General features: G+C 53.1%; 1 protein-coding gene across 1 annotated transcript in view; it reads right to left on the bottom strand.

Annotated features, from left to right (window-relative positions):
- Nucleotides 1-1002: 1002 nt before the first annotated feature.
- Nucleotides 1003-27994, bottom strand: part of LOC111847174 (calcium-binding protein 8) — a 32321-nt gene continuing 5329 nt past the window's right edge. The window contains exons 2-6 of the mRNA XM_023818134.2: nucleotides 27635-27759; nucleotides 23579-23722; nucleotides 17890-18002; nucleotides 6434-6590; nucleotides 1003-4372 (exon numbers count right to left, since the gene is read on the bottom strand). Of these exons, the coding sequence (XP_023673902.1) occupies nucleotides 4245-4372; nucleotides 6434-6590; nucleotides 17890-18002; nucleotides 23579-23722; nucleotides 27635-27752 (660 nt within the window). The 5' untranslated portion in view covers nucleotides 27753-27759 and the 3' untranslated portion in view covers nucleotides 1003-4244. The remainder of the gene's footprint in view (nucleotides 4373-6433; nucleotides 6591-17889; nucleotides 18003-23578; nucleotides 23723-27634; nucleotides 27760-27994) is intronic.

The raw sequence follows: 27994 nt of genomic DNA, 5'->3' as shown, positions 1-27994 counted from the left end.
ACGGACTCGAACAAGGATGGAGGGGAACCGTCAAAGACACCTGTGCTCTCCCAGCTACGCGGAGAAGCCTCCTGAAAGGGCAGGCCAGCGAGAAGCAGGATTAGCACGTGTCACATGACCGCTTACAGTCACCATAAGGGCACATGTCACGTGATCGCTTATCGCCACAAGGGCACATGTCACGTGACCACTTACCGCCACCATAGGGGCACATGTCACGTGACCGCTTACCGCCACCATAAGGGCACATGTCACGTGACCACTTACCGCCACCATAGGGGCACATGTCATGTGACCGCTTACCGCCACACAAGGCCCTGCATGCCAGACCTCCCAGGTCCCCCAATGGCTCTTTTTAATTCGGACTAACAGGATTTGATCAGATCTCAAGCAAGACACTCAACTCAAATGTCTGAGCTTGCTCATAGAGAGAGGGGCACATGGCAAACAGAGAAGAGAAACGGCTTGAGCCACAGACCTTCCCAGCTGGTCTGCAGCTTCCAGCTGGTTTTTAACACCTCGTCTGCAGGGGATTGCCAATTAGGGCGAGTCCCGCTGATGGTTGTGGAGGCAGCTTGCAGGTGCAGAGCCATGCGGAGGCAGGATGTCGGCATGGGCTGGGTGTGTTTGACCAAAACCAAAAAAACAATGTTGACATGTGTCTAGTATAACATGCCTTTCAGGACCATTTAACCAAACACACGAAGGAAGGAGTTAAACCACAAGAAGGACAAGCACCAAACAGAAGGAACCGGAGCAAAACAAAAGCCAGTAGCCACCGTGTGCACCCTCAGTCTCTGCCCCCTCTCACCCGCCAGCCAATCCGGTTTGAGGTGTAACAGCAATCAGGTTCAGCCAGGATTCCATCACCTGAGCTGTTGACTTGTTCGGGGGACCAGCAATCAACAAATGCTCAGAAGCTGCAGACTCAGATGAAGCGTCACTCTTCTCCAGGTAGCAGAGTCAGGGATAATGTTCAGTCGAGAATGCATAATGCACAAATAGCATTACAAAAGGATTTTATTGCATAAATGATTCCATTATTTTTTGTACAGAATTCAATATTTACAGTAACCTTTTTCATAACTTCTTATAGAACAATATCTATATGTTTGTCTACATGTGTACAATCTGCATGCTGTTTACATATATTTATATGTCAATATTTTTGTATGCCGAGTATTTACAAATGTTTATACACATATGAAATTTAACCACCGTGCTACAGAAGTTTAAATAAGACTGCTGGCTGTTTTCCGCATTTCCTTTGACAATGTGTCTCGGCCCCTTGGATTTTGGAGGAAGTTCATCGAAGTTCATTGCGAAGCGGCTGGCTGAGGATTTACCATCCCTGCTGATTCGGAAAGAAGTTAAACACAGAATGATGCCTTCATGAAAGCGTGATAAATACAATGGTGAAAAATAATAAACAGTTGGATCAGGTGAACGATTAGGACGTAAATACCATTACCATTACGAATCTTCCCTGGGCTTTGTCCTTTTAAGTTAAATTAGTAGCATGTTACCATGGTAAAAGCACATTACAATACAATTTTCTTAATGTTAACTTAAAGGCATAATAATAAATAAAAATTTCATTTCGTAACAAGTCAGCTATTTACATATATTTTCTTTCCTTGGTGAAAATATTAGTTAGCAGCATAGAAAAATAATGTTTTGAATTTTTGCAGATTGGTTTTATAGGCCTAGTATTACCACGGCAGCAATAGAACTGCATTGTAAATCACAAGCCTCCAATGGATGGCGAAATATTCAGGCATACGCATGCAAATCTCTGTCTAACTGCTGTTTAAATAAGGATCACTAAAGGGAAACTCTTATTTTCATCTCCTCATATTTACCCAAGCAAATCAATAGCTCTAGAAATGATCAGTGTTACCAGAAGAGTCAATACCTTACAATAACTGAATATATATTAGAAAATTGCATCTAAATTATTTTACCCATTCAATATTAAATACATTCTGTTTTATGAGAAGGGGAAATAATTTTCTTATATTGGTTTTGTTCTCAGCCGCCCTCAGGCCTTCATACCATTAAGTGAAATCGACATTTAATGAACGTACAGTGCACATTTTGCAATACCACGACACTTATTACACTGACAAGGACGGCAGCAGCGAGACACGAGCGATAATTCCCGATCCAACCACTAGATGGGGTCTTTTCACAACTAAGTATCCGAGCTGTTCGCGTGGCCTGGTAGATACGCGCATACGCACGCACGCACAAGCAGTAATTGATGATGCCTTTTCACAGCACCCTCTCGCTGCATGTGGTACGGTGTGTGTTTAATACCTTCTGTTGAATGCTTATGGCTTGTGAGAAGATGTGGGGAACTCCGCTTTGGATGTGGCTGGAGGGAAAGGCATACAATATGCACATAAATCGCTGTCCCGGCAGACTGGACACAATGATTATAACAGGGGGGTTATTTACAGGATATTTCACTCTGCATGCGCTGGATTTAAAGCAGTCCACAGAAAACTTAAGGTGGTTAAATGTGCATAACTAACAGGAGTGTGTACAGGAGTTCAGAAGTGTAAGTCGCCCCGGATGAGGCCCGTTGCTGGGGCCACTTTCTGGGGGGGGGGGGGGGGGGGAGGTTGTCCGTCCTGTGCCCCTCATCTTATCTTGCCTAGCATCAGTTCTCCTTCTAGCAGCATCTTCTCACTTCTCTGTGTAAAAGCTGTCATCCTGTCCCAAAACACCGCAGGCTACAGCTACCATGGTTTGCTCCCAGCTGCATAGACTGCTGGGAGCATGAGGGGATGTGGGCGGCGGCCCTGATCCATCCAGCGAATCAGCCGGAGTGATTTTAATGGAGAGACACTCATAAATGGTGGCCATGTGATTTAATGAATGAATTGGACAGCAAGGCTTTTTCTGAGTGGAGGAATGGGAAGAGATGTCAGTGTGCTAAAGGGGCGTGGCCAACTGAGCCACAACTACCTATGGGCGTGGCCAGCTGAGCCACAGCTACCACAGCACTGTCACTAGTGGTGGGGGGGGTGGCAGGGACGGATTACGGACCGGGCCAGCGGGGCCGCTGCCCAGGGGCCCTTGGGGTGCAGGGGGCCCATGGGGCCCCTAGCCCAAAACAATTTGCAACGCTTATCAACAATGTATTTTCGTTTGTCTATTTTAGAAGGCCTACATTCTTTGATCCTCTGCCTACAAGGGCCCCTGACCCTATTGGGCCTCTGATGGAAACATGGAGGGAGGGCATTTGGCTGTCAAGGGCCCTTGAATTGTGGTGGTGGTGCTGGTGGTGGTGGTGGGGGGGCCCTCGCGAACGTTTTGCCCAGGGGCCCACACAACCCATAATCCGTCCCTGGGGGGTGGGGTTTGGTCACGAGGGCTACAGATCTGGACTGCAGGGCCAAGCAAATAGTGTGTGTGTGTGTGTGTTTTGCCCTCCCAAAGGACACCTCCAGCGTGGACACAGACAAACGCGGCCGCTGGCTTCGCTTGGCAGTGTGTCTGTTCATAATGGCTGGTTTTGTACAGTGTAATCGTTTCATAATCGGCTGTGAAACAGAAAATCCCTGATAAAACAAATGATGCAACACAGTGACAGAGAGACATGGTGCAGAATCGCTCACCCCACAGGAACTGTCCGGGCCCAAACGCGGAGCTCGGCTGGGCAGCTGCTCCCACTTACTGGGTCCAGTCAGACCATTGTTACCTTACTCTGAAACCCCCCCCGCCCCCCCACCACATACAAATACCCTCGCCTCCAGTGTTGCCCCGAATAATGGCATCACTTAAAAATGCCAAGAAATTGTGGCACTAATTAAGCACTTTGCGAGAGCCGGCTCCCAGCGCACACGGAGAGGACGCAGGACTGACAGGCGTTGGGCTGGACGCCCTGGCTCAGGCCCCCCAGCTCAGAGAGCATTCCGGACTCCTGCACGTTATTGCATTAGTGTGATACAGGATAGGTCAGCCCTTGAATGTCCCTGCCAGAGAGATGGAGGGGAGACCCCGAACGAGGCCCCCTGCTGGCTTCAGTCTTGCAAGACACGTCTGCCGCTCAAGTTTCATCCTCACAGTCCGTCGTCTTTATTGTGAGGTGGGTTCGATTTTCTTTTTTTATTGGTAATTTCAGAGGTTTTTTAAGAAAACAGGAAATGACATCACCCACTGGCATGCACATGCAGGTTGCTCTCCCGCTCACAGTGGGGTGGGGGGGGGGGGTGGAGTGGGTGTGGCTTGACTGGCTACTCCATGCCATTCCGCAGCATCTGATTGGCCGCGATGAGCATGACGCTGATGATGAAGGCCATGGCGAAGGCGCAAATCAGGCTCTTGCGAACACACGTCTGGCGGTTTTTCTTCGTGGGGTGGACTGCATCAGAGACAGGAGAACGGAAAGAGACATGAGGAGCTCAGCAGAACATCTGCAGGTACAGAACCTACCTGGGGATTCCTTTGGGAAACCAAGAATGTAATTATGTAACATTAAAGGAGATTAAGTTGTCAGCACTGATGAAGTCTGTCAATATTCACCAGGTGTAAAAAAAAATAATGACACATTTCTAAGTGTCATAAAAGAATTATCATAGACCTTTTGCTGTGAATGAACCATCCTTTTCTAGGGAGTGGGGATCTTATATTTTTGGTGCAAGCAGTGCCGGGAGCAGGTAGCATTTAATAAGTGCACCAGATGGTTGCAGGTTTGAGTCCCGGGAGGGACCAGGCAGTGTTGGAGAGAAGTGTTGTAGCTGACCTGACCCAGCCTGCAGCAGTGATTCGAACTGGAATCTGCTTTAGTAAAATTCTGGCCGGCGTGGTGGAGGACATGTGGCAGCGCTGCACAGGGTCAGCCGGTGCCAAACCAAGTCAGCTCCCCAGGTCAGCTCTGACCCCAGCACCACCTCCGCCAGCTTCTCTTCATTTTCTGCACATGACCCACTCCCCCACACTCTGTTCCGGCCGTACCTCTAGTGTGATGGACGCCAGCAGTCACAATACTATTCCCAGGCAAAACAAAACCCTCAGACAAGCACTGGCTCGCCTTCCTGCTAAACCCTATAAACATCAGCGGGGTCTTCACTCAGAAGACCCATCAACATTCAAAGCCACACCGATTTATTCATGACAAGAGGCCAAGCCGGCTGCACTCCATCTAACATCCCTTGTTTACGGCCAGTCATGTTAAATAGCATTAATTTTCACTCCACTCGATTTCCTGCAGCGAGTGCTTGTCAAGGATGTTAAAAACATGAAAGCACCTTCTCCAAAGACAGCACGCGCTGAGATGCATGAACAGCCCGTGGATTTCAGAATAATTACGTATGACATTATCATTTTTATTCAGACCGGATGATAAATAATTCATGGAAAGACAAGGCAATAGGAAGGAACAGTCTCTGTCCCGGCAGCAAGGCTTTCTTCCTGCTGGTTAGTGCTGACGTAGAGAGCGTGAATACGGTCTGTGAGTTACGGCTGCTACATCCCATAAGCTACAGGCGTAATGACTGGGAGTTACAGCACGGTTAATGTAGCATTGATGCAGCGTTACAGTAGCGTTCTGGCCTGTAAATTACGGGTGTGCGGACGGCACTTGCAGGACGTGTTAAAACCTTCCGGCTTGTCATTTGGGTGAGTTAATGAATGAATGTTACACTTATATAGCGCTTTTCAAGACACCCAAAGCGCTTAACAGAACCAATGGGGAGACACTTCAACCACCACCACTCTGTAGCCCCCACCTGGGTAATGTGACGTCAGCCATTCTGCACCAGTACGCTGGCAGTTGAGGTGGTGAATGGGCAGGAGAGAATTCACCAATTAGACACAGGGGATGGTTAGGAGGCCAGATTTGATAGGGGCACATTGGGCAATTTTAGCCAGGACATCAAGGTACCACCCCTACTCTTTGGTAAGATGCCCAGGGATCTTTTATGACCTCAGAGAGTCAGGAGGTTTTAAGTCTCATCCAAAGGGTGGCGCCATTTTTACAGCACAGTGTCCCCATCACTGCACTGGGACCCACACAGACCACAGGACTGACTAACCTGTTGGCCACACTAACACCTCTTCCAGCAGCAGCCCAGCTTTCCCAGTTGGTCTCCCATCCAAGTACTGGCTATTATCAGAGGCGTAACTGGACCCCTGACAAGACGTCGCCTTGGACCCCCCCCCGCCCAACTTTACATATACAAGGGCCCCTGAATCTGCCAGGACATCCATGCCCCGCAATCGAGAGCGACCTCAAGCCACTGCCCAGATGTGCAGCAGAGAGGTAGCCTTACAGTGAGGGCAGGATCAGGAGCGAGGTTAGGGTTAGACATCACACCGGTGCATGATGTCATTGTCACCACATCACCAGGGTGAGCTGCGGTGATGGGGGCCAGTGACAGACGTCAGACCCTGGCTGGTACTTCCCAAGAATGGCCATACTTACCCCCCTCGAACTCCGTCTGGCAGCCCCCAGAGTTCTCGTTCAGGCTCTCTTCCTCGGTGATGATGATGTTCTCAATGTCCTTCATCGTGAGGTGGTCGCGGAATGCGTGGAACAGGACATGCTTGAGCTCCTCCAGCGTTATCCGCTGCATGTCGAACTGCGAGTGAGATGGAGCCCAGAATTAATACGCTGGTGACCCACTCACCAGGGACAGCCAGTGCTGGCACGGCGCCACACGCGGGCACGGAAAACTGCAGGCACGGCGCCACACGCGGGCACGGAGAACTGCAGGCATAGTGCCACACGCAGGTATGATGAGCTGCAGGCACGGCACCACACGCGGGCACTGAGAGCTGCAGGCACGGCGCCACACGCGGGCACGGAAAACTGCAGGCACGGAAAACTGCAGGCACGGCGCCACACGCGGGCACGGAAAACTGCAGGCACGGCGCCACACGCGGGCACGGAAAACTGCAGGCACGGCGCCACACGCAGGCACGGTGAGCTGCAGGCATGCGCTTGTCTCTCCTGAATGATTTATTAGCCCAGAGAATGAGCGAGGATGGCGCCCGATATGGAGGGACGTTCTCTGGCTCTCTGTTTATTTCGGGATCCATCCGCTTCCCGAAACACAGAGAGCCTCAGACAAGTTTCCAGAAATGTCCACGGCTTTCTGCCACGAGCGGCAGAGGCCGTCCCTGGGTCACCCCGGGGAACAAATTACTATCTGCTATTTTTTTTTGTTGTTTAAATATTTACTACGCTTGAAGGAACAAAACTTCAATTTACGGCTCTCGCTTGGCAGACGGCAGTTGTCCAGAGGGAAGCATGGATTAATCACTGATACTGCTCAACTTAAACAGGTCTGACTTTTCTTCTGGTTCACTAAGCCTGACATTACAGTCTCCAAGCCCAGTAAGTAGCAGACAGCACAAGGGGGCTGTACAGATTCAGCACTGTCACACTCCAGCCTACGGCTTCACTTTTATATATACAATAAAAGATACAATTTTATTTGTCAAAGGGATATATAAGTATAGAGTGTTCTGGGAAATATTCAGTTTCTATACTTTCAAATGCCTTTCAGTTTTGAGTAAAAGTGCAGTTCAAAAGGGATTTGGATAAGACATCCAGACATCCAGACTTTAAGGCAAAGGCTACTGAAGTAAAGGACGATCTTCCTGTGTTTGTAAACAAGGATGTCACCCGGCCTCTACTAGTTATGTCGCTCCAGTAAGTACCTGCGTGAAGGAATTTACCAGCGTTACAGGGTCTTATTCATTCTCCAGAGTCCTCAGACCACTTCCAGAACTCCCTTCCACCACAACAGAGTTCTTTATGAATAGCAGCAATGGTGCTCGTCCTGTGGTGAAACGAGGCCATATAGGTTTGGCTTATTTCTGTCTTTCGTTTTATCAGAAGTCCTGTGGCACTCATTTCCAGCTGCTGTCCAAAGTCATTTGTCGAGCTGCGCAGTCGCTGCGTTGAGCCTAGAGCCATATCCCCGTGCGTCTGCGCTGCTGCACAGCGGAGCCGGCACCATAAAAGATTGGGGACAGCCTCAACTTGCACAAGAGGAAAAAAAAAAGTAAATAAAGTCAATACCAGCCAACACAGCTGCCAAAACTCTGAAATACACGGCCAGGAACACGACTGCAACCAGTATCCCACAAATGCTTCAGTGATTTTTTTTTCCTTCCAAGAAAACCACTTAAAGTGAATTATTACCACAGAGCATATTAATTTATTCAGGCCTAACCACCTTATCATCCATCTTAAGAATTTATTGGTAGGTAATATCAAATGAAGCAGCATTAAAATGCCACAATTATCTGCTTCAAAGCAAACGCCAATTATGCCCAAAGGAAAAAAAAAAGCCAACATGCCACAGGGGGTTAATAATGGAGAGATAAATCCAAGAGGGTTCCTCATGCAACTGAGAGACGGCGGGAACTTCAGAGCATTTAACGACACTGAATGAGGGAGTCTCAGGCTGACATTACAGGGGTGTCTCTCTCAATCAAAGGAGAACCAGCATGTCGGCAAGGGGACAGGGGACAAGGGACAGGGGACATTACCCAGGTAAGAGCATGGATCATGTGACATGAAGTGATACTGCCACACGCCACGACCATATCTAGGGAAATACACAAAAGAAATGTATAGAATCATTAAATCAACGTTAAGGCATATAGAGGCAGGCAGAGCTAAACACAGGAGTGACATAAACGGGCAGCGGCACAGCAGGCTGGACACGCAGGGTTAGATGCCAGCAGATGAGGCATAGTGGGGTCTCTGTGCTCCTGCCTGAAAATCCGCGGGAAATCAGCTCGCTTGAGACGGAGGCGTGTCAAGGTCCTGGGCTGCTACAGAGCCTTTCACTCTGCAGAAAGTATGACCTTCAGGGACGCCAGGAGCCCCCAGCCGAGTCTGTCCGCCACATTCATTCATGTGTCTCCCGGTTGATAAATGATTTCTTACTTTAAGTGTCTAAGCTGTTCAAGGGTGAATTAAGACGACTGAGGAGGATACTGGCAGACCCTGACATGCCTGCAGACAAGCAGCCCAGAGACACACCCCCCCAACCCCCCCAGAGACACTCCCCATCAGAGACACACCCCAGAGACACTCCCCATCAGAGACACTCCCCATCAGAGACACTCCCCATCAGAGACACACCCCATCAGAGACACTCCCCATCAGAGACACTCCCCATCAGAGACACACCCCAGAGACACTCCCCATCAGAGACACTCCCCATCAGAGACACTCCCCATCAGAGACACTCCCCATCAGAGACACACCCTCCCAATCAAGGTCTGAAGCCCACAAGCAGACACTTCGCAGGTCAAGGTCAAGGTTCCCCAGCCACATGCCCAGATTAAGGTCAGAGACTCAGATGGGTCAGGGTCACAGGAACTGTCGAAGACACCCCCCCCCTGGGTTATTTTAATCAGACACCAGCAGTGTGTGCACTGATCCGTGCCAGCAGCCCATCCCACTGTCCTGGGGACAGGGATATCGATGACCCGGCACCCACATCGCCGGGGTGACATTATCTGGCCCACAAACACAGGTCAGAATGGTGCTGTCTCTGTTCCCTGCAAGGGCTTCTGAGAGCCCAGTTTTCCCAGCATCCTCCCGAGGGCTCTCACTGCCTCTCTCACAGCCTCTCTCACAGCCTCTCTCACTGCCTCCCTCACGGCCTCCCTCACGGCCTCCCTCACGGCCTCCCTCATGGCTTCTCTCACTGCCTATCTCAGGGTCTACCTCACTGCCTATCTCACTGCCTCCCTCACGGCTTCTCTCACTGCCTCTCTCACTGCCTCCCTCATGGTTTCTCTCACTGCCTCTCTCACTGCCTCCCTCACTGCCTCTCTCACGGCCTCCCTCACGGCCTCCCTCACGGCCTCCCTCAGGGCCTACCTCAGGGCCTATCTCACGGCTTCTCTCACTGCCTCCCTCACTGCCTCCCTCATAGCCTCTCTCACTGCCTCCCTCACTATCTCTCCCCTTCCTCCTCCTTCTTTACTGTATCTGTATACGAGGGCATGCGTCACAGCTGCGGAAGCAGTCAGCTGGCTAATGCAGATGGTCCTGCTGGAACTGGGGCGGGGTGCAGGGCTGTTGGCACTGAGAGGCCAGGAGCTGGGGGCCATGAGTCAGTGTGCTAAAGGGCAAAGGTCATTGCCGAGGGCGACCATGCAGAGGGCAGCGAGGGCCACTGGTGGAGCATCAGCACAGATGACTCACCTGCACGCGAACATCCTGTGAATTTTAATGAATCCCAACTACAACTGATCTAAAGATCAATGAAAAAAGTCATCACATCTCTGAGAAGCCATATCCCCCCGCTGCCTGTCAATCAGGTGGGGGGTGCTGGCAGGACTCCCCCGGGGGCCTGTGACACATCGACGGTGTCCTGTCACACTGAATGGGGCTTATCGACAGGTCCAGCTCGCTCCATCATTGATTGAATTTCCCCAATGGGGAGGGGGTCCATCATGTTTTTCCAAATCCCCCCCCCCCCCACCACCATCCATCCTTTTGGATGCCTCGAGCATTGCCACGGCGATGACGGATGGTGCGGCCAGATGCGTGACAGAGAGTACTCAATGTCTCAATGTCAGTTACGTAAATCGAGGGGCTGCCCGCGGCGGAAACGGGACGACGGGCATCACAGATGCCACCGCGGCTCGCTGGGGCGGTTGACATACCTACACACAAGTAATGATGACTCCCAAAATCCCTCCGGGCTGGTCTGAGTGGGAGGGCAGGCATGTGTGCCGATAAGACCTTTTTACTCAAAGACCCAACTGTGAGCTCCGAGCCGATCTGCTGTGTAACCAGTCTCCAGTCAGATGGCCTTTCACTATAAAAGGAACCATTACGATGAGTCCTGCTCTGGCATCATCGGCATCAAGGTAACTCTGTTAGCACATTGTTTCCCGGTATTCTGAGTCACGCAATAATTCAGACAATCCGGTAGAACCAACGTTCGTTGGGTTACGTTACAGTGACGGGCTGACTATGTGACAGGATGAGCCGATTCCTTCAGGAATCTTGTGTTCCTAGAAGCTCGTTAGGGAAGCACTTTAAAGCTTCTTAGAAAAACAGCCGCGTGACAGGGTTATCGATCTCGGCCTCCAGGGGGACAGGAAATGGCCGAGCTGCCAACATAAGGTGCGTCTACGTGCTTAGCAACCCGTCAGGCGACAGAAGACGTCAGATAAAAGGAGAACACGGGCGAGTAATTACGGCACAGCAGGAGGGCACCGCAGGGAGCGCGAGAGGCAGAGTGACAGGCTACGCAAAGAGCGCGACATCGGCTGTGGGCAGAGTCACTATCACAGCCAAGCATGTAGCGATCTAGGGGCCGCACTACTGACAGATGGTCATCTGAGGTTAGTGACCCCTCAGACAATTCACAAAGCTGCGGGTGTTGTACTGTGTGTGTCTGGAAGCACCGTTATTGGCTAGCATCTCACCTTGAACGGGCTTAGCCAATCACAGCTGGCCACAGGCTTAGCCAATGACAGTTGGCTCCTGGTGGCGATGACTGCATGTCAGCCCTCCTCTCCCAGTGTGACCCGTGTCTCTGTCTCTCTGTAGCTACATTCATTGCCGTCAAGCGCTTTCATGCAAGGATCACAAAAACATTTTTTTTTTTTTTTTTTTTTAAACTTGGCACTGTCAATGACAAGCAACCTGCCTCTGGCCAGAAGAGAAGAGGTGGCTTCCCAGAGCGGAAAATAACCACAGGAAATGAAAGAAAAGGATGCCTCCAGTGAGCGAGCTGTCAGCGAAGCGCTTTGCCCTGCATCGGCCGTGAGAAACGGAGGCCCTGGCTGCCGTCATCCACATCCGAGAGCTGGAGAGGCGAGGGAGAGCCGGATCTCTGCAGGGCACAGCTCCCCCGTCTACAGCTCCGTGGCTCTGCAGCTCCCCTGTCTACAGCTCCGGCCCCGATCGAGCCTGGTCCTCGCTGGTAATGGGGCCTCCCCTGGCACTGAGCTCACTCCGCCTGCCCTCGTGCAGTTAATTAAAGCACAACACAAGGTTAATGAAAATGGGAGCCCTTTCATTAACCCTGGAGCAGAGGGGTCCTCGGGCGCTGTTCCCGGAGTCACCTGCAGGTCGCACCGACAGCAGGGTCTGGGGCTCACACAGACGACGACGCTCCGCATCTTATGAGGGGGAATTAATCACCCAGCTGGAAATGGGATCTGCCTCAGGGGGCCCCTCCCCCATCCGGAAACGGGCACTCTCAGGAAGTTGCCGGCTTCTCCGGCTAACGTCCCGATGGGTAGGACTGCCGGTGGCCCACCCCTTCCCGCGATAAACGCACAGTCCTTCTTGCGGGACCCGCCGCACCTCCCATGGCCGCGAGCGGCCTGTCAGGAGGGCGAAAGGGCTCCAGCGGAACAAGGCGGTAAACGGTAGAGGCGCCACAAGAGCCGTCAAAACGTGGGAGTACAGAGCCCCACTCAGCCAGTCTGAGAGGCACAGACGCGCAGCTAGAGGGTCAAGCGGGAGCAGCGGGCTGACAAACAGCACAAAGCCGGGTCTGGCCCGACACGGCAACCTTCTGCCCGCTATACTGCAACTCTGCAAACCAAACCGTGTCCATTTTAAAAACTAATCCATGGCTGAAACCTGGTGTTTGAGATCTGATGCTATTGACCGCTTGAAGAAAATATAAGAAATTTAGTGTTTTCAGTTCAAACGCACTGCTAGGATTTACAGGCCGTGCGTTTATTTATAACATGAACACTGTATGCCTCCATTTTCCATAAACAGGTATGGTGAACCTGATTTTCCTCAAATGTGTTTACGTTGCTTAAAAAGAGGCAGGTTCGTAATACTGAGGTCAAAACACTCAGAATTAATTAATTAATGGCCTGTTCAACCAACACCCAACGCAGCAAATCAGATGTGTGTGTGAGGGCATAGGAAGCTGCACCGGAAGTGAGCAATGGGCAGAGCCCAGGTAAACAGGAAGTGAGCAATGGGCAGAGCCCAGGTAAACAGGAAGTGAGCAATGGGCAGAGCCCAGGTAAACAGGAAGTGAGTCCACATGCAGGGCACTGCTGTGAAAAGCAGCACAGGGCAGCAGTACTATAAGAGAGCGAAACAGAGAAAGCTGGCCGTGACTCACTGAACATGTGCCACAAGCAACGAAGGGCATTGTGGCAGCTTCTAGGAAGCAGGAAGATGGCAGGAATAGAGCGCGGCTCCTCAGTTTAAAGACTATCCCTCCAGAATATCTTCATAACAAAAGACCCCTGTGGTTCTGGGTTGCTTTAGGGTCCCTAAATTCCACCCTCCCTCTCCCACAAATCCCTTTTCTCTACAAAACCGGCGAGTCACAGCCATAAAGAAACAAGCCTGTAAACTCTCGTGCTGGTGGAGCTTAGCCACAGACTACTCTGGTAAAAATAAGAATTTCTCTAAACTTCCAGGATCCCGGTTCTGCAAGAGGCAGCCTCACCATCGAGCTGCAAAGCGCCTGAGATTTAAGTCTCGGCAAACAACAAACACTTTGATAAAGAGGCCAAGAGACGGGATCACGGCGCAGTCCGAACACTCAGATCATCCTCCAGCTTTTGGTTGGAAAGGCCCGTTGATTCTCTGTTTCTCCATGTCTGTGGTCCAGTGAACGCCTGACCACATAGCCCTGGGCAGATACACGCGTCATTTTAGAAGTCGTACACAACAATACTGGGTTCATTTCACACTATGGGCTGCTCCAAGAAATAGCAGAGGAATCCAGGAAGAAGAACGACCCTGATGGTCCAGCAGAAATGAACCCGACCCAGGCTGACCCACAGTGAGGGCCGGCAAGCCTTCAGCACGGTACTGATATCCGCACAGATATCGCTGAGAGCGGCTGAGAGGAGCCCTAACGGGCCCTCGCTGTACGTGGCTGTGCTTCCATTCAGCCGCCACTCGACGTGAAGACGAGCGCCAGGCACAAAATTATTGATGTATTTCTGTATTTTCCCAGCGAGACGCCCCCACAGCACAATTATACAATCCGTTCCTGCCAACCATCAAACACTCGCTAAGGCGTATGTCGCAAACCGTCAGCTAGCCCCCACCGAGCGGCCCGCCGTTGCCGTGGTAGTGGGGTGAGTCACGGCAGAGCCAAGTCCCCGTAATGGTGCGACGGCCCGAAAACGCCCCGCAGCCCGCTGGCGAGACTCCTGTTCATGTGAGTAGAGTCACAGCACTTAGACGCCTGGACCTTCTCACGTTGGCTATAAATGCCGCTTGGATTTAACTTAAACACTGAACCGGTGATGTCCAGTCAGACACAGAGAAAATGGAACATTTCAAAATAAAAGGAAATGGACAGTTTACCCTGGAATACAAAAAAGAGTAGAAGAAGTTTATAGACCGTTAATCCGTGAGGTGGAACATCACACTGGTCAATGGATAGATACACAAACCAGCAAAGGAAAGTAAATTTTAATTCTTGTACTTCAGGGCAGGGTAATGTCCCCCCCACCCCCCCCAGGGAAAAGCAGCTTCTCCTTCTGCTCTGGCTCCATCAGCACGTACATACAGCCGCTTCGGGGATAAATGACCCTCATGAGTTCATTCTCTCCGCCGTGGATGCAGCGGCATGCGCAGCAGCGTAATGCAGGGGCGTCGTCAGTGGTCACAATGGAAATTCAATTGACTGCAAGTCAAAACGTCTGCATTTGTGACAGAGAACACGGACGTTTTCATAACGTGTAAAAAGAAAAAATGAAAAGAAAAAAGAAAAATCTATGCGCCACATGCATTATTCAGCGAATTTGATTTGGTGAAAAATGGCATACAGAAAACCCCCGGAACAAAGGACTGGAAATTAAAGATTAATGGATCTGATTCAAAAAGCTGAGATTTGCGGGGCTACAAAGACACCAAGTGGCTGTATAGCATAAAAAAAAGCAGCCACCCGGTGGCCGGGGGTGTGTACTGCATGGGTAAGCCGGGGACGGCTAGCAGTTTATTATGTGTCATGTTCCTGAAAGGCTGCACATTGGTGGAAAACAACATTGTTTTGCACAAAAAGCTAATTGTTCACAACAACACACAGCGGTATGAAAGGATTCAGCTATTCTACCCAAAAGAAAATCATTAAGGAAATTTGAAAACCGGTTGTTTTCTTGGGATCGGGAGGGGGGTGGTGTTTGACTCGGCCCGGTTGCATGCGCCGGTTCTGGCCGGATGGGAAGAGGGAACAGGGAGCGAGGAGGGGTCTAGCAGCAAAATGGCAGAGAGGAGTGACCTCACACGTCAGCGAAACAGCACAAGTGAGGAGGGCGTGCAACTCGTCAGCTGGCTTTGCCCCCCTAGGATGTCGCCCCCCCCCGCTCTCCCCCCTCCATCTTTTGGCATTTGACATGTCAAGCATCTCAAGGTGCCTTTGGAAAGAGCTAAGCTATGCATCAACTTATAACCCCACATTAGCAAGATAGAGTCGCCCACCGACCCCCACGGGCCCCCACCACCCTGCTCAGGAGCAGAAGCTTTGAAGATACTTCAAACTGACACCTATCGTTTGACACGATCGCGGGGTGTCAAGGTGCTCAGGATGAAAGGATGGCTTTCCTGCCCCCCCCACCTTTATCACCTAACCACAAGGCAGCATGCAGTAGAAGGTATCAACACGGCCCAAACAGCAGCATTTACAGTGCCCAGGAAACTGGACCTTTGCGGCGGATATGCTGGGCTTCTGAATGAACCCCCACATCCCTAAGGAAGCTCCGAATCAGTCAGACAAGGCGGGACAAAAACACATATCTTACGAGATTCGACCTGGTCTCAGGCCGGTGGTCTGTCCCGCTCAAATCCCTCCTGAGTGAAGAGAGACCCGGAGATTCAAGCAACCCGGGAGCCAAAGGAGGCGAATCCACAGAGGAAGGCGTGTCGACCTTTTCCAGAAAATCACACTCCACCAGCGACGGGCAGCATCCGCCCTACGACAATCCCCCCACCAGGATTCAGACAGACTCTTTAATAAGAAATAAGCCAGCTACAAATGATACATTACTGATTTAAATATTGCAAGGTGGTGCTACAGCCCAGAAAAATTCCATGCATGAATAATGAGGGATAATTAAACTGCTCATCGTCATATGTGGGGAACCCGCTCGCCTGAAATACAGACTTATTGACACGAGCAAGAAAGATCATTGCAATAACACAAGCCTTTCTTTGTGCTGTTTCATTTCATACACTAACTTAAAAAAATATGTAGCGCACCATACCACACTATATTATTATCCTTATATATCAAACGGTATTACATTATTTCACTGTATACATAATTGAACTGCAATTAAAGCACTGAGTCTCTCACGAATTCATTTAATACTGTTCACACAATTTATAAGACCAATTAAACCATACAGTGAAGCGGTACCATGGTGTCAGGGATTCAAACACAAGCCCTACAGCACGTGTTACAAAGAGTACGTCAATTGGCTCCCCGTATCCTCTAAAGATCAAAGCAGGTCTCTGCAGAAATAGTTCACAGATACTATTGTAACTGCCACAAAAGTCACCACTAGGAGGCGACACTGAGTCTGCAGAATGTGTCTGTCGGCAAGTGAAGGCATCTGCGGTCGGCCTAGGAGCAGGGCCAAAGTAAAAGGTACAGAGGGAACAAGACCAGCGCAGCACAAACATGGAAGGGCGACCCATGGCACCACCAAGACAGGGAACAAGGCGCCGGAGAAGTGAAAGCATTCTCTTAATTCTTGTCAGCTGACTTGTGTTTTCCATTCACTTCGCATGGGCTCCATTGAACTTAAGATCAAAGCCGCAGCCATTCGCCCCCCCCCCCCCCCCGGAGAGATCCTCACCTCCCCCGTACTTGGCTGCTCCATCCCTACCCTGCAGCTTCCCTTCACGGAGAATCATCATCATCTCATTACGCAAACAGCGTGCTGCTCCATTCTGGAACTGATTAGGAGTTGTAATTAACACACCGAGATGAGTGTCAGTGCGCTCCTCGCTCCGTTTGATGTGAACTTCTGCTAAGCGGGGAGACGGCGGAGCAAATGAATGAGAGACAAGCGGAGCAGAGCGGAGGGGAGGGGAGGGGCGGCAGGCACCCAGAGGGCAGAGCGAGGACGCGGGCGTGGGGGGCACCATCCAGAGGAGCGTGGTGCTGCCTTTGGAGATGCGATGGAGACTGCAGAAATGGCGGCTCCTCGCAGGAAATGCAGCTTTTCATCTGCATGCAGGTCGTGCAAAGATACAGAGGCGGAGGCTCTGATGGGCGATCCAAAAACGAGCCGACCCGACCAGACACCTTTACAGTGTACCTGACGGGGCGACGTCGTCAGACAAATCAATTGTAATCTGCAGAGTGTTTACTGTAGCAAACTATAAAGAGAGTCAGCCGGAGGTCCTGATTTCAGATAATACAGAGATTTGTTGTCTGATATCAGCAATTCAGAGCTGTGTTGATTATTAAATGTGCTGAGTGTCACCTCTGATTGGGGGTGGATTGCGGTGAGGAAATAAATATTTAACAGCAAAGCCTTTCTAGGGTTGGGAAGGAGATTTATAAAACATAAGCTAGTGAATGAAGCTGCTTTCTCACACATGGCACAATGTGGATTTCACTAAGCGTCATATGGAGTGATGCCTGAGAATCCAGCACCTGGAAGCACGTCTCGCGTCTGTACATCTGAGCTCATACGGCCGATGCCTGCTTTGGAGGCGGGCCTTAAGGTCTCCGCCCCCTTTGACCATGCCGTGGATTTCCAGGGCCGCGGTCAGGCTGAGGTCTAATCAAGTGCGAGCGGAGCCAGCAGGAGCAGCCAGCTGGCATCAGGATCAGAGAGGAGCCCGCTTCTCCTCGGAAATCAGGAGCGTCTGCTGCTCTGCGCTCAGCTGGGTCCGCTCGTCTGGACCGGCGTCAGCATCAGCTTAGCAGGACTTATGTCTCTTACCTGCCAGAATATGCTGTCTATCGTACTTCCAAGGAAGCCCTCTCGCGTCTCCGACGACAGCAACTTGGGTCCCAGTATTGTCATGAACTCGTCAAAGTCCACCTGGCCATCGCCTGAAATGGAGAACAGGATCATTCCCAGGAAAAGGTCGTCTGACACCTTTCCGCTGCCCATGTTACCAAAGCATATTCTAATGTGCTGTTATTTATTCCACGTCCAGTGACCCAAATCCCCTGCCAACGCCCGTCGAAATTCAGCCAAGAGGCATGGCTCGTAATTGCCCCAATGGGGCAATTATTTGGGTAATAAGCGAGCTCACCTGGCTTACCAGGTAAGAGTCGGGTGCGAATTAAACGGCACTTTGGAAGCCGGAGGGCACACGGTGCAGGACTGGAGCCAAGGGGATGTGAAGCAGAATGCATGCTGGTGACCGATACATGAGTCCGTCCCCGAGGCAGCGGGAACGTTGTAGATGCCAGGGGTTCGCTAATGAATTATGCAACAAAGCCGACCCAATCCCCCCCACACCCCCGCGAGCAGCCTCCCCTAGTCTTACCGAATCAGTGCTCATCTCCACAAACCCCACTACTTCCTGTAAACCACCCTGCATTGCACCCACACCCACACCGGCACCCACACCCACACCCACACCCACACCCACACCGGCACCCACACCTACACCGGCACCCACACCCGCATCCACACCGGCACCCACACCTACACCGGCACCCACACCCGCATCCGCATCCACACCCACACCCACACCGGCACCCGCATCCACACCCACACCGGCACCGGCATCCGCATCCACACCCACACCCACACCGGCACCCGCATCCACACCGGCACCCGCATCCACACCCACACCGGCACCCACACCCACACCGGCACCCGCATCCACACCCACACCGGCACCCACACCCACACCGGCACCCGCATCCACACCCACACCGGCACCGGCACCCGCATCCACACCCACACCCACACCGGCACCCGCATCCACACCCACACCGGCACCGGCACCCGCATCCACACCCACACCCACACCGGCACCCGCATCCACACCCACACCCACACCCACACCCACACCGGCACCCGCATCCACACCCACACCGGCACCGGCACCCGCATCCACACCCACACCCGCACCGGCACCCGCATCCACACCCACACCCACACCGGCACCCGCATCCACACCCACACCGGCACCCGCATCCACACCCACACCGGCACCCGCATCCACACCGGCACCCGCATCCACACCCACACCGGCACCCGCATCCACACCCACACCCACACCGGCACCCGCATCCACACCCACACCGGCACCCGCATCCACACCCACACCGGCACCCGCATCCACACCGGCACCCGCATCCACACCCACACCGGCACCCGCATCCACACCCACACCGGCACCCGCACCGGCACCCGCATCCACACCCACACCCACACCGGCACCCGCATCCACACCCACACCGGCACCCGCATCCACACCGGCACCCGCATCCACACCCACACCGGCACCCGCATCCACACCCACACCCACACCGGCACCCGCATCCACACCCACACCCACACCGGCACCCGCATCCACACCGGCACCCGCATCCACACCCACACCCACACCGGCACCCGCATCCACACCCACACCCACACCGGCACCCGCATCCACACCCACACCCACACCGGCACCGGCACCCGCATCCACACCCACACCCACACCGGCACCCGCATCCACACCCACACCCACACCGGCACCCGCATCCACACCCACACCGGCACCCGCATCCACACCCACACCCACACCGGCACCCGCATCCACACCCACACCCACACCGGCACCGGCACCCACACCGGCACCCACACCGGCACCGGCACCCACACCGGCACCCGCATCCACACCCACACCCACACCGGCACCCGCATCCACACCCACACCCACACCGGCACCCGCATCCACACCCACACCCACACCGGCACCGGCACCCACACCCACACCGGCACCCGCATCCACACCGGCACCCGCATCCACACCCACACCCACACCCACACCGGCACCGGCACCCACACCCACACCGGCACCCGCATCCACACCGGCACCCGCATCCACACCGGCACCGGCACCCACACCCACACCGGCACCCGCATCCACACCCACACCCACACCCACACCGGCACCGGCACCCACACCCACACCGGCACCCGCATCCACACCCACACCCACACCGGCACCCGCATCCACACCCACACCCACACCCACACCGGCACCGGCACCCACACCCACACCGGCACCCGCATCCACACCGGCACCCACACCCACACCGGCACCCACACCGGCACCGGCACCCGCATCCACACCCACACCGGCACCCACACCCACACCGGCACCGGCACCCACACCCACACCGGCACCCGCATCCACACCGGCACCCGCATCCACACCCACACCGGCACCCACACCCACACCGGCACCGGCACCCGCATCCACACCCACACCCACACCGGCACCCGCATCCACACCCGCATCCACACCCACACCCACACCCACACCGGCACCCGCATCCACACCCACACCCACACCGGCACCCGCATCCACACCCACACCGGCACCCGCACCGGCACCCGCACCCACACCCACACCGGCACCCACACCGGCACCCGCACCCACACCCACACCGGCACCCGCACCCACACCCACACCCACACCCACACCGGCACCCGCACCCACACCCACACCGGCACCCGCACCCACACCCACACCGGCACCGGCACCCGCATCCACACCCACACCCACACCGGCACCCGCATCCACACCCGCATCCACACCCACACCCACACCGGCACCCGCATCCACACCCACACCCACACCGGCACCCGCATCCACACCCGCATACACACCCACACCCACACCGGCACCCGCATCCACACCCGCATCCACACCCGCATCCACACCCACACCCACACCGGCACCCGCATCCACACCCACACCCACACCGGCACCCGCATCCACACCCACACCGGCACCCGCACCGGCACCCGCACCCACACCCGCACCGGCACCCGCATCCACACCCGCACCCGCATCCACACCCACACCGGCACCGGCACCCACACCCGCACCGGCACCCGCATCCACACCCACACCCGCATCCACACCCGCATACACACCCACACCCGCATCCACACCCACACCCACACCGGCACCCGCATCCACACCCACACCGGCACCCGCACCGGCACCCGCACCCACACCCGCACCGGCACCCGCATCCACACCCGCATCCACACCCACACCCACACCGGCACCCGCATCCACACCCACACCGGCACCCGCACCGGCACCCGCACCCACACCCGCACCGGCACCCGCATCCACACCCGCACCCGCATCCACACCCACACCCACACCGGCACCGGCACCCACACCCGCACCGGCACCCGCATCCACACCCACATCCACACCCACACCCACACCGGCACCCACACCCACACCAGCACCTGCATCCACACCAGCACCTGCATCCACACCCGCACCCGCATCCACACCCACACCCACACCGGCACCGGCACCCACACCCGCACCGGCACCCGCATCCACACCCACATCCACACCCACACCCACACCGGCACCCACACCCACACCAGCACCTGCATCCACACCAGCACCTGCATCCACACTGGCATACCCTTTCATTCTGAAACAGTTAGCACCAGGACTGTCAGAATTCTGTGAAGCAACTGTACCGCGGTGGGGGCTGACATTTTGCGAGGACCCAAAAGGCATCTGCAAGGACAGCTGTGGAAATCTAATTTCACAGGTCCGGGGGGTAAACTGGGCCTGTCGAACAGTAAGAGAGACCGCTCTTTGAGGTGATCAGGCTAAACGCTAATGGGGATTATGCCCCATTCAAGCCGGGATGAACTGTCCGACGGAGGCGACCTCAAAGATGTTCGGTTTGAACCCTTCATATGTGACGTCTGTATGGTCCAGTTAGACCTTCAGCTGGGACTCAGTCTCAGCATGATTTAAAGAAGACGGACTGAGTGTGAGTGAACGAAACATAAGCAAACGTGCCTGCCGCCAGTGCACATGAACTAATGACCTGAAGGCTGTTGGTTCAAGTCCTCGACGGTAGATCCCGAGGGACTCTGTAAAACATACAGCCATTTAAAAGTCATCTCAGCGAAGACACCGAGTGTAAATGTGTACAAGCAGAGCCAATTTTCGGGGGCTAACACTCCTGCAGTCGGGCAGTAATCACTGGAGCAGGCCCCTGTGGAGAGGTGACTAACTAGACAGAGTGGGGAGGGGGGGCTCATCACGCTCCAGTGTGAACGAGCACCCCCCACTAATGCTGCCCAAACTGCCTCAGGCAGAGTCAGCAAATGCGCAGGCCGGCGACGTTCCCGCTTTTCCACTTCGGAACGGCGGCCTCCATGCTGCAGTCTCTCTCTACTGCCCAATTAGAGTCACCACACTAACCCAAACACTCTGAAAATAGTGTCAGCAACACAATATAATAAAACTCCTACCCCGTTTCCACAAAACCCCCTCACTAGGAACGGCTGAAATTCATCCTATCTTCCCCATCACCTTTCCATTTTTTTTCACTCAAACTAAAACGAGCCATTAAGCCGAGCCACTGGGGGGGGGGGGGTCTGTGTTTAACAGCTCACTGCAAACTGCTCCCCCAGACTCTTTGTCTCTCTCTCTGTGGAGGACAGCAAAGCCTCTGTATTTCAATAGGAAATCAATGTTGCCCTTCGGCACAGGGTTACAAACCGCCACAGGACCCAGGCGGGGGGATGAGGCTGCCCCGCGACAGCTTCGTCAGGAGGGAGGGGAGAAGCGATGGTGCGTCTCCGAGTGTCGGCAACACGCCGGCAGTCCTGGCCAGTTTCGCTGAGACACACATTCCCCGAGACGCATGGTAAAAATAAACATGCTTATTACACCTCAAGACAGAGCCGGTCAGTCTGGCTAGCGCACATTTTTACAGCTCGAAAATACATCTCACAGTGTGTTCAGGTCCCAAGAAGGTTCAGCTATTGTACCTTTATTATTACCAAAGTTGCTTGCTAGTCTTGCCAAACTGTAGAAAAAATAAAAAAAGTCTCTTGAAATAAAAGTGACAGGTAATCCTGAATTAATTAAATTCATGAATTAAAGGATTTTGCAGATCTTATGGTTTGCAAAGACATCTGAAATCAAGAAGAATATCGGAGTTTGACATCTGATATCAGTAAGGATATCAGAGGCTGCAAAGACATCTAATATCAGGCTCACCACCCATGTCCATGTCTGCGGAGTGTCTGCGCATGCAGGGCAGGCGCACAGACTTACTGTCCATGACCATGCCTGCGGAGTATGTGCGCATGCAGGGCAGGCACACAGACTCACCGCCCATGACCATGTCTGCGGAGTGTCTGCGCATGCAGGGCAGGCGCACAGACTTACTGTCCATGACCATGCCTGCGGAGTATGTGCGCATGCAGGACAGGCACACAGACTCACTACCCATGACCATGTCTGCAGAGTGTCTGCGCATGCAGGGCAGGCGCACAGACTCACCACCCATGACCATGCCTGCGGAGTGTCTGCGCATGCAGGGCAGGCACACAGACTCACCGCCCATGACCATGTCTGCGGAGTGTCTGCGCATGCAGGGCAGGCACACAGACTCACCATCCATGTCCAGCCGCTGCATGATGATGGCCAGCTCCACCTCACTGGGCATGTATCCCAGGGAGCGCATGGCCATTCCCAACTCCTGCTTGGAGATGAAGCCGTTGCCATCGCGGTCCAGCACTCGGAACGCTTCCCGGATTTCTGCAGAGAGAGGAAAGCCGGTGTTCACCTCAGCATCTCCACAACGCCTCGTGAAATGTGGCACTTATCTACCCCAGGCTCACATTTACCCTCCAGCCCCAGCTCTCTGCTGCCTTTTGTACCCCCCAACCTCCCCCAGATTAAAAGTAAGCAAGTCTACCATTCACAGGAGGAGAAAGAGGGTGTGAGAGAGAGAGAGAGAGAGAGAGAGAGACAGAGACAGAGAAAGGAGGAAAATGTAAACGTGAGGAATCCTGGCGTCCGAATGCCGCAGCAGGACGAAACAGCCGGCGCATAGAGTTACATCATCACCCGGAGAAATGTCACCACTCCTGACAAACGTCACACGTCCGCGAGGAAGCCAGCTGATATCTCGGCCGTTTGGGGCACCAGACGACTCCCCTTCTGCTGCAGACGGAGACCCACGGGGGGGGGGGGGAGCGTCTTTAAAGGAGACACTGATGTCAGAAGGGTGAAGGCTAAGGGTGCAGGGAGAGGCAGCAGAGTGCAGACTGAGCTAGAAATGTCACCGTGACTGCAGGCTGCAGCAGAGCGCTGTGCAAGTGCCAGTGTGAAGCACCAAAGAGCAGAGAGAGACTAGACACACATACACGCACAGAAACATACACACACATACACGCACTTACACGCACAGAAACATACACGCACACACACACACAGAAACATACACACACATACATGCAATTACACACACAGAAACATACACACACAGAAACATACACACACAGAAACATACACGCACTTACACACACAGAAACATACACGCACAGAAACACACACACACATACACGCACTTACACACACAGAAACATACACACACATACACGCACTTACACACACAGAAACATACACGCACAGAAACATACACACACATACACGCACTTACACACACAGAAACATACACACACAGAAACATACACGCACAGAAACATACACGCACATACACGCACTTACACGCACAGAAACATACACGCACATATACACACAGAAACATACACGCACATACACACACAGAAACATACACGCACATACACACACAGAAACATACACGCACATACACGCACTTACACACACTTACACACACAGAAACATACACACACATACACACACAGAAACATGCACGCACATACACGCACTTACACACACACAGAAACATACACGCACATACACACACAGAAACATACACGCACATACACACACAGAAACATACACGCACATACACGCACTTACACACACTTACACACACAGAAACATACACACACATACACACACAGAAACATGCACGCACATACACGCACTTACACACACACAGAAACATACAGACACATACACGCACTTACACACACACAGAAACATACAGACACATACACGCACTTACACACACACAGAAACATACAGACACATACACGCACTTACACACACAGAAACACACACACGCACTTACACACACATAAACACACACACGCACTTACACACACATAAACATACACACACATACACACACTTACATACACATAAACACACACACACATACACACACTTACATACACATAAACACACACACACACACACATAAACACACACACTTACACACACATAAACATACACGCACTTACACACACAGAAACATACACACACAGAAACATACACACACATACACGCACTTACACACACATAAACATACACACACAGAAACATACACACACATACACGCACATGCACATACAGAAACATACACACACAGAAACATACAGAAACATACACACACACACACACACACACACACAGCCAGCTGTAAAGCACCGTTACTGAAATGCTTGGAAGTTTTCAGAAAAGCATGACGTTTCGACAGATTACAGGGCAGCTAGACTCACTCTGTGCCAAACACTAAGCAGTTGGTTAATTAAGACTGACAGCAAAGCTCGCAAATATAACATCAGCCGGCAGCTGTAAGACCGTCAATAATGAATCGACAACACGTCCGGAAGCTGAATCCACTTTTTATTTTTCCGTATTAATGGAGTGCTGATCAATACAGCAGCGATACGGCGACACCGCAGCGTAACTGAGATCACAGAAAACAGCGACTGTCAGTTGAATTAACCTTTCACCCGACTGTACTTCCAAAGTCAGAGAACAATAATTACTTTTTGGTCATTTGTCACATTTTAATAAAGAAACATTTAATCCACTTGGCCTGTGACTTCAGAAGGCTTCATGAAGCATTTTGTAAAAACCTTTGTCGTAAGGTGGCAGTAATCTGGGAATAATGGCAAAAATAATCACAGCTCGATAATGGAGCATCAGCTCCACTTCCTGTTGGTGTTTATGGGATTAAAAATCACACCCTTCTGGTTATAAAACGGCAGGTAAGTATGAATCTCACACCACATGTCTGTCCGCAGAGGGGCCTGCTGGGAAACATGCACCTTCTTCCATCGGCCAGCAGGTGGCGCAAGTAAGTTCCCCGCCGAAAGCAGTTCACCATGCCAGTGGGAGGGTACCCATCCCGGTGAAGCCCAGTGTAGAATTCCACTGCGTTGGCGTGTGGCGTAGCATGGGCAGGTTCCACAGTACCGGCGGCCCAGGCAGCGGGGGCACGACAGGGGAGTTCGGGCTTATTTAAGCACGGAGAAGCTTCGCACTCATCCAGGAGCACAGGGGAGTAAGGCAGGCTGCAGGAAATGCAGACCTGGGAGAACATGCCGTGCTCTTACATCAAACGTCTCGACACCGTCAAACGGCCGGGGCTCCTGTCTTGGCGTCAGCCAGGTTGTCTGTAAAATGCGACGAATCCGCTGACCCATAATGGACATTTGCATTAGGGCTCGCCGGCATTCCCAAGCTTATGTCATCGCGCAGTAACCTGGGAAATCCTGCGCACAGTGTCAGCCGCCGCATCTACATCGTTCTCCATACCAGAGCGTCGTTTTAAATCCTGGGCTTATTACGGCGTGAAAGGAGAACACGTGGGCGTTTGCGCAGGAGATGCAGGTCTGCCAGCTGGGAAGACCTGAATGTATTTTGGGATATAATGTGAAGCGCTTATCAGGAGAGCGGGGCCCCCTACAGGCCCCCCTGGAGAGAGCAGTTCCTTGCCACCGCAATCAGACTGGGTGACCCAGGCGATGCCCTTAGGAGGGCATCTCCGATACGAAGGCGGATGCCCCATCTCACTCAAGTGACGAAGATTTGGTTCAAGTTACGGCGAAGTAGAGGAGCGTATCCGGGCCGAAAGCGGGTCCCATACGGACTACAGAACCGAGCCGAATTTCACGGCCTTTGGAAGGCAGGGGCGACTAGGACGACTCATGTCACATGACAAGGAAGAATCACTTTCTTTTAATTGCCTTCACACTTGCATCACACACAGACACACAAACATCCTTATCTGCTGCAAGAACAGGTAACCAGCATAAACATGGGGACCTTCACTGTCACTCCCCTCCCCCCCAATCCATCCCTAAGCCCCCCCCCCCCACGCTCAGTATCAACAAACCATGTGACTGACAGCGGGGGGAGCTATAGAATTCAAAGCCCCCTCCCTGTCAACACAAAGCCCATTTATGGACAGCAAGAGGTCTCTTGTTGATAAACACTGAGTGTTTTTGACGGCTCGCCATGCAGGGGATATGCAGGGATCTGTTCCATTTGACTGATCACGGACCAGTTAACACCAAATCACAAGCAAAGTGACTAAACCGTGACCAGCGTAAAGGGGCTGATCAGCTGTGATGTCTGGGTGACAGCACTCACTGTTTCTCCATCTGTGGCCGTGCTTCCTTATCAGTCTGTAATGAGCAAATTGCCCAAAATGCTTTTCTGTATTTCTGGTCCCCCGGGCGCCATAAAGGACCTTGCGAAAGCCCTTCATCAGCGTGGCTGACTCACCGTCAAGCTCCTCCACGGAAATGCTGGCCAGCTGGTCGCTGTCGCTGCCGTTGGACAGCGAGCGGCTCAGGTAGTTCCCCTTGTAGAGCAGGCCGGCCGTCACGTGGTGAAAGGGCATCTTCCCCCTGTGTCGCCGTGGGAGACGGGAGTGAGGGGAGGGGAGGGTGGGAGCGCGGAAGAGAAACCGAGCCCCGCTCTCTGGTCAAGACGATCCTGCAGCAAGCTAGCCCTCCGTGGGGGGGGGGGGTGAGAGTTCATGAAGACAGGATGGAGGGGCAGATGGAACCATGAACACTCACCTCTAACACACCGCTGCACTGTACCCACCCACCTAGAACCCTTAGGACACAACATCACTTT

This window comes from Paramormyrops kingsleyae, chromosome 17, assembly GCF_048594095.1.
Source record: "Paramormyrops kingsleyae isolate MSU_618 chromosome 17, PKINGS_0.4, whole genome shotgun sequence".
Classification (NCBI taxonomy): Eukaryota; Metazoa; Chordata; class Actinopteri; order Osteoglossiformes; family Mormyridae; genus Paramormyrops; species Paramormyrops kingsleyae.
This window is presented reverse-complemented; position numbering and strand designations above follow the sequence as displayed.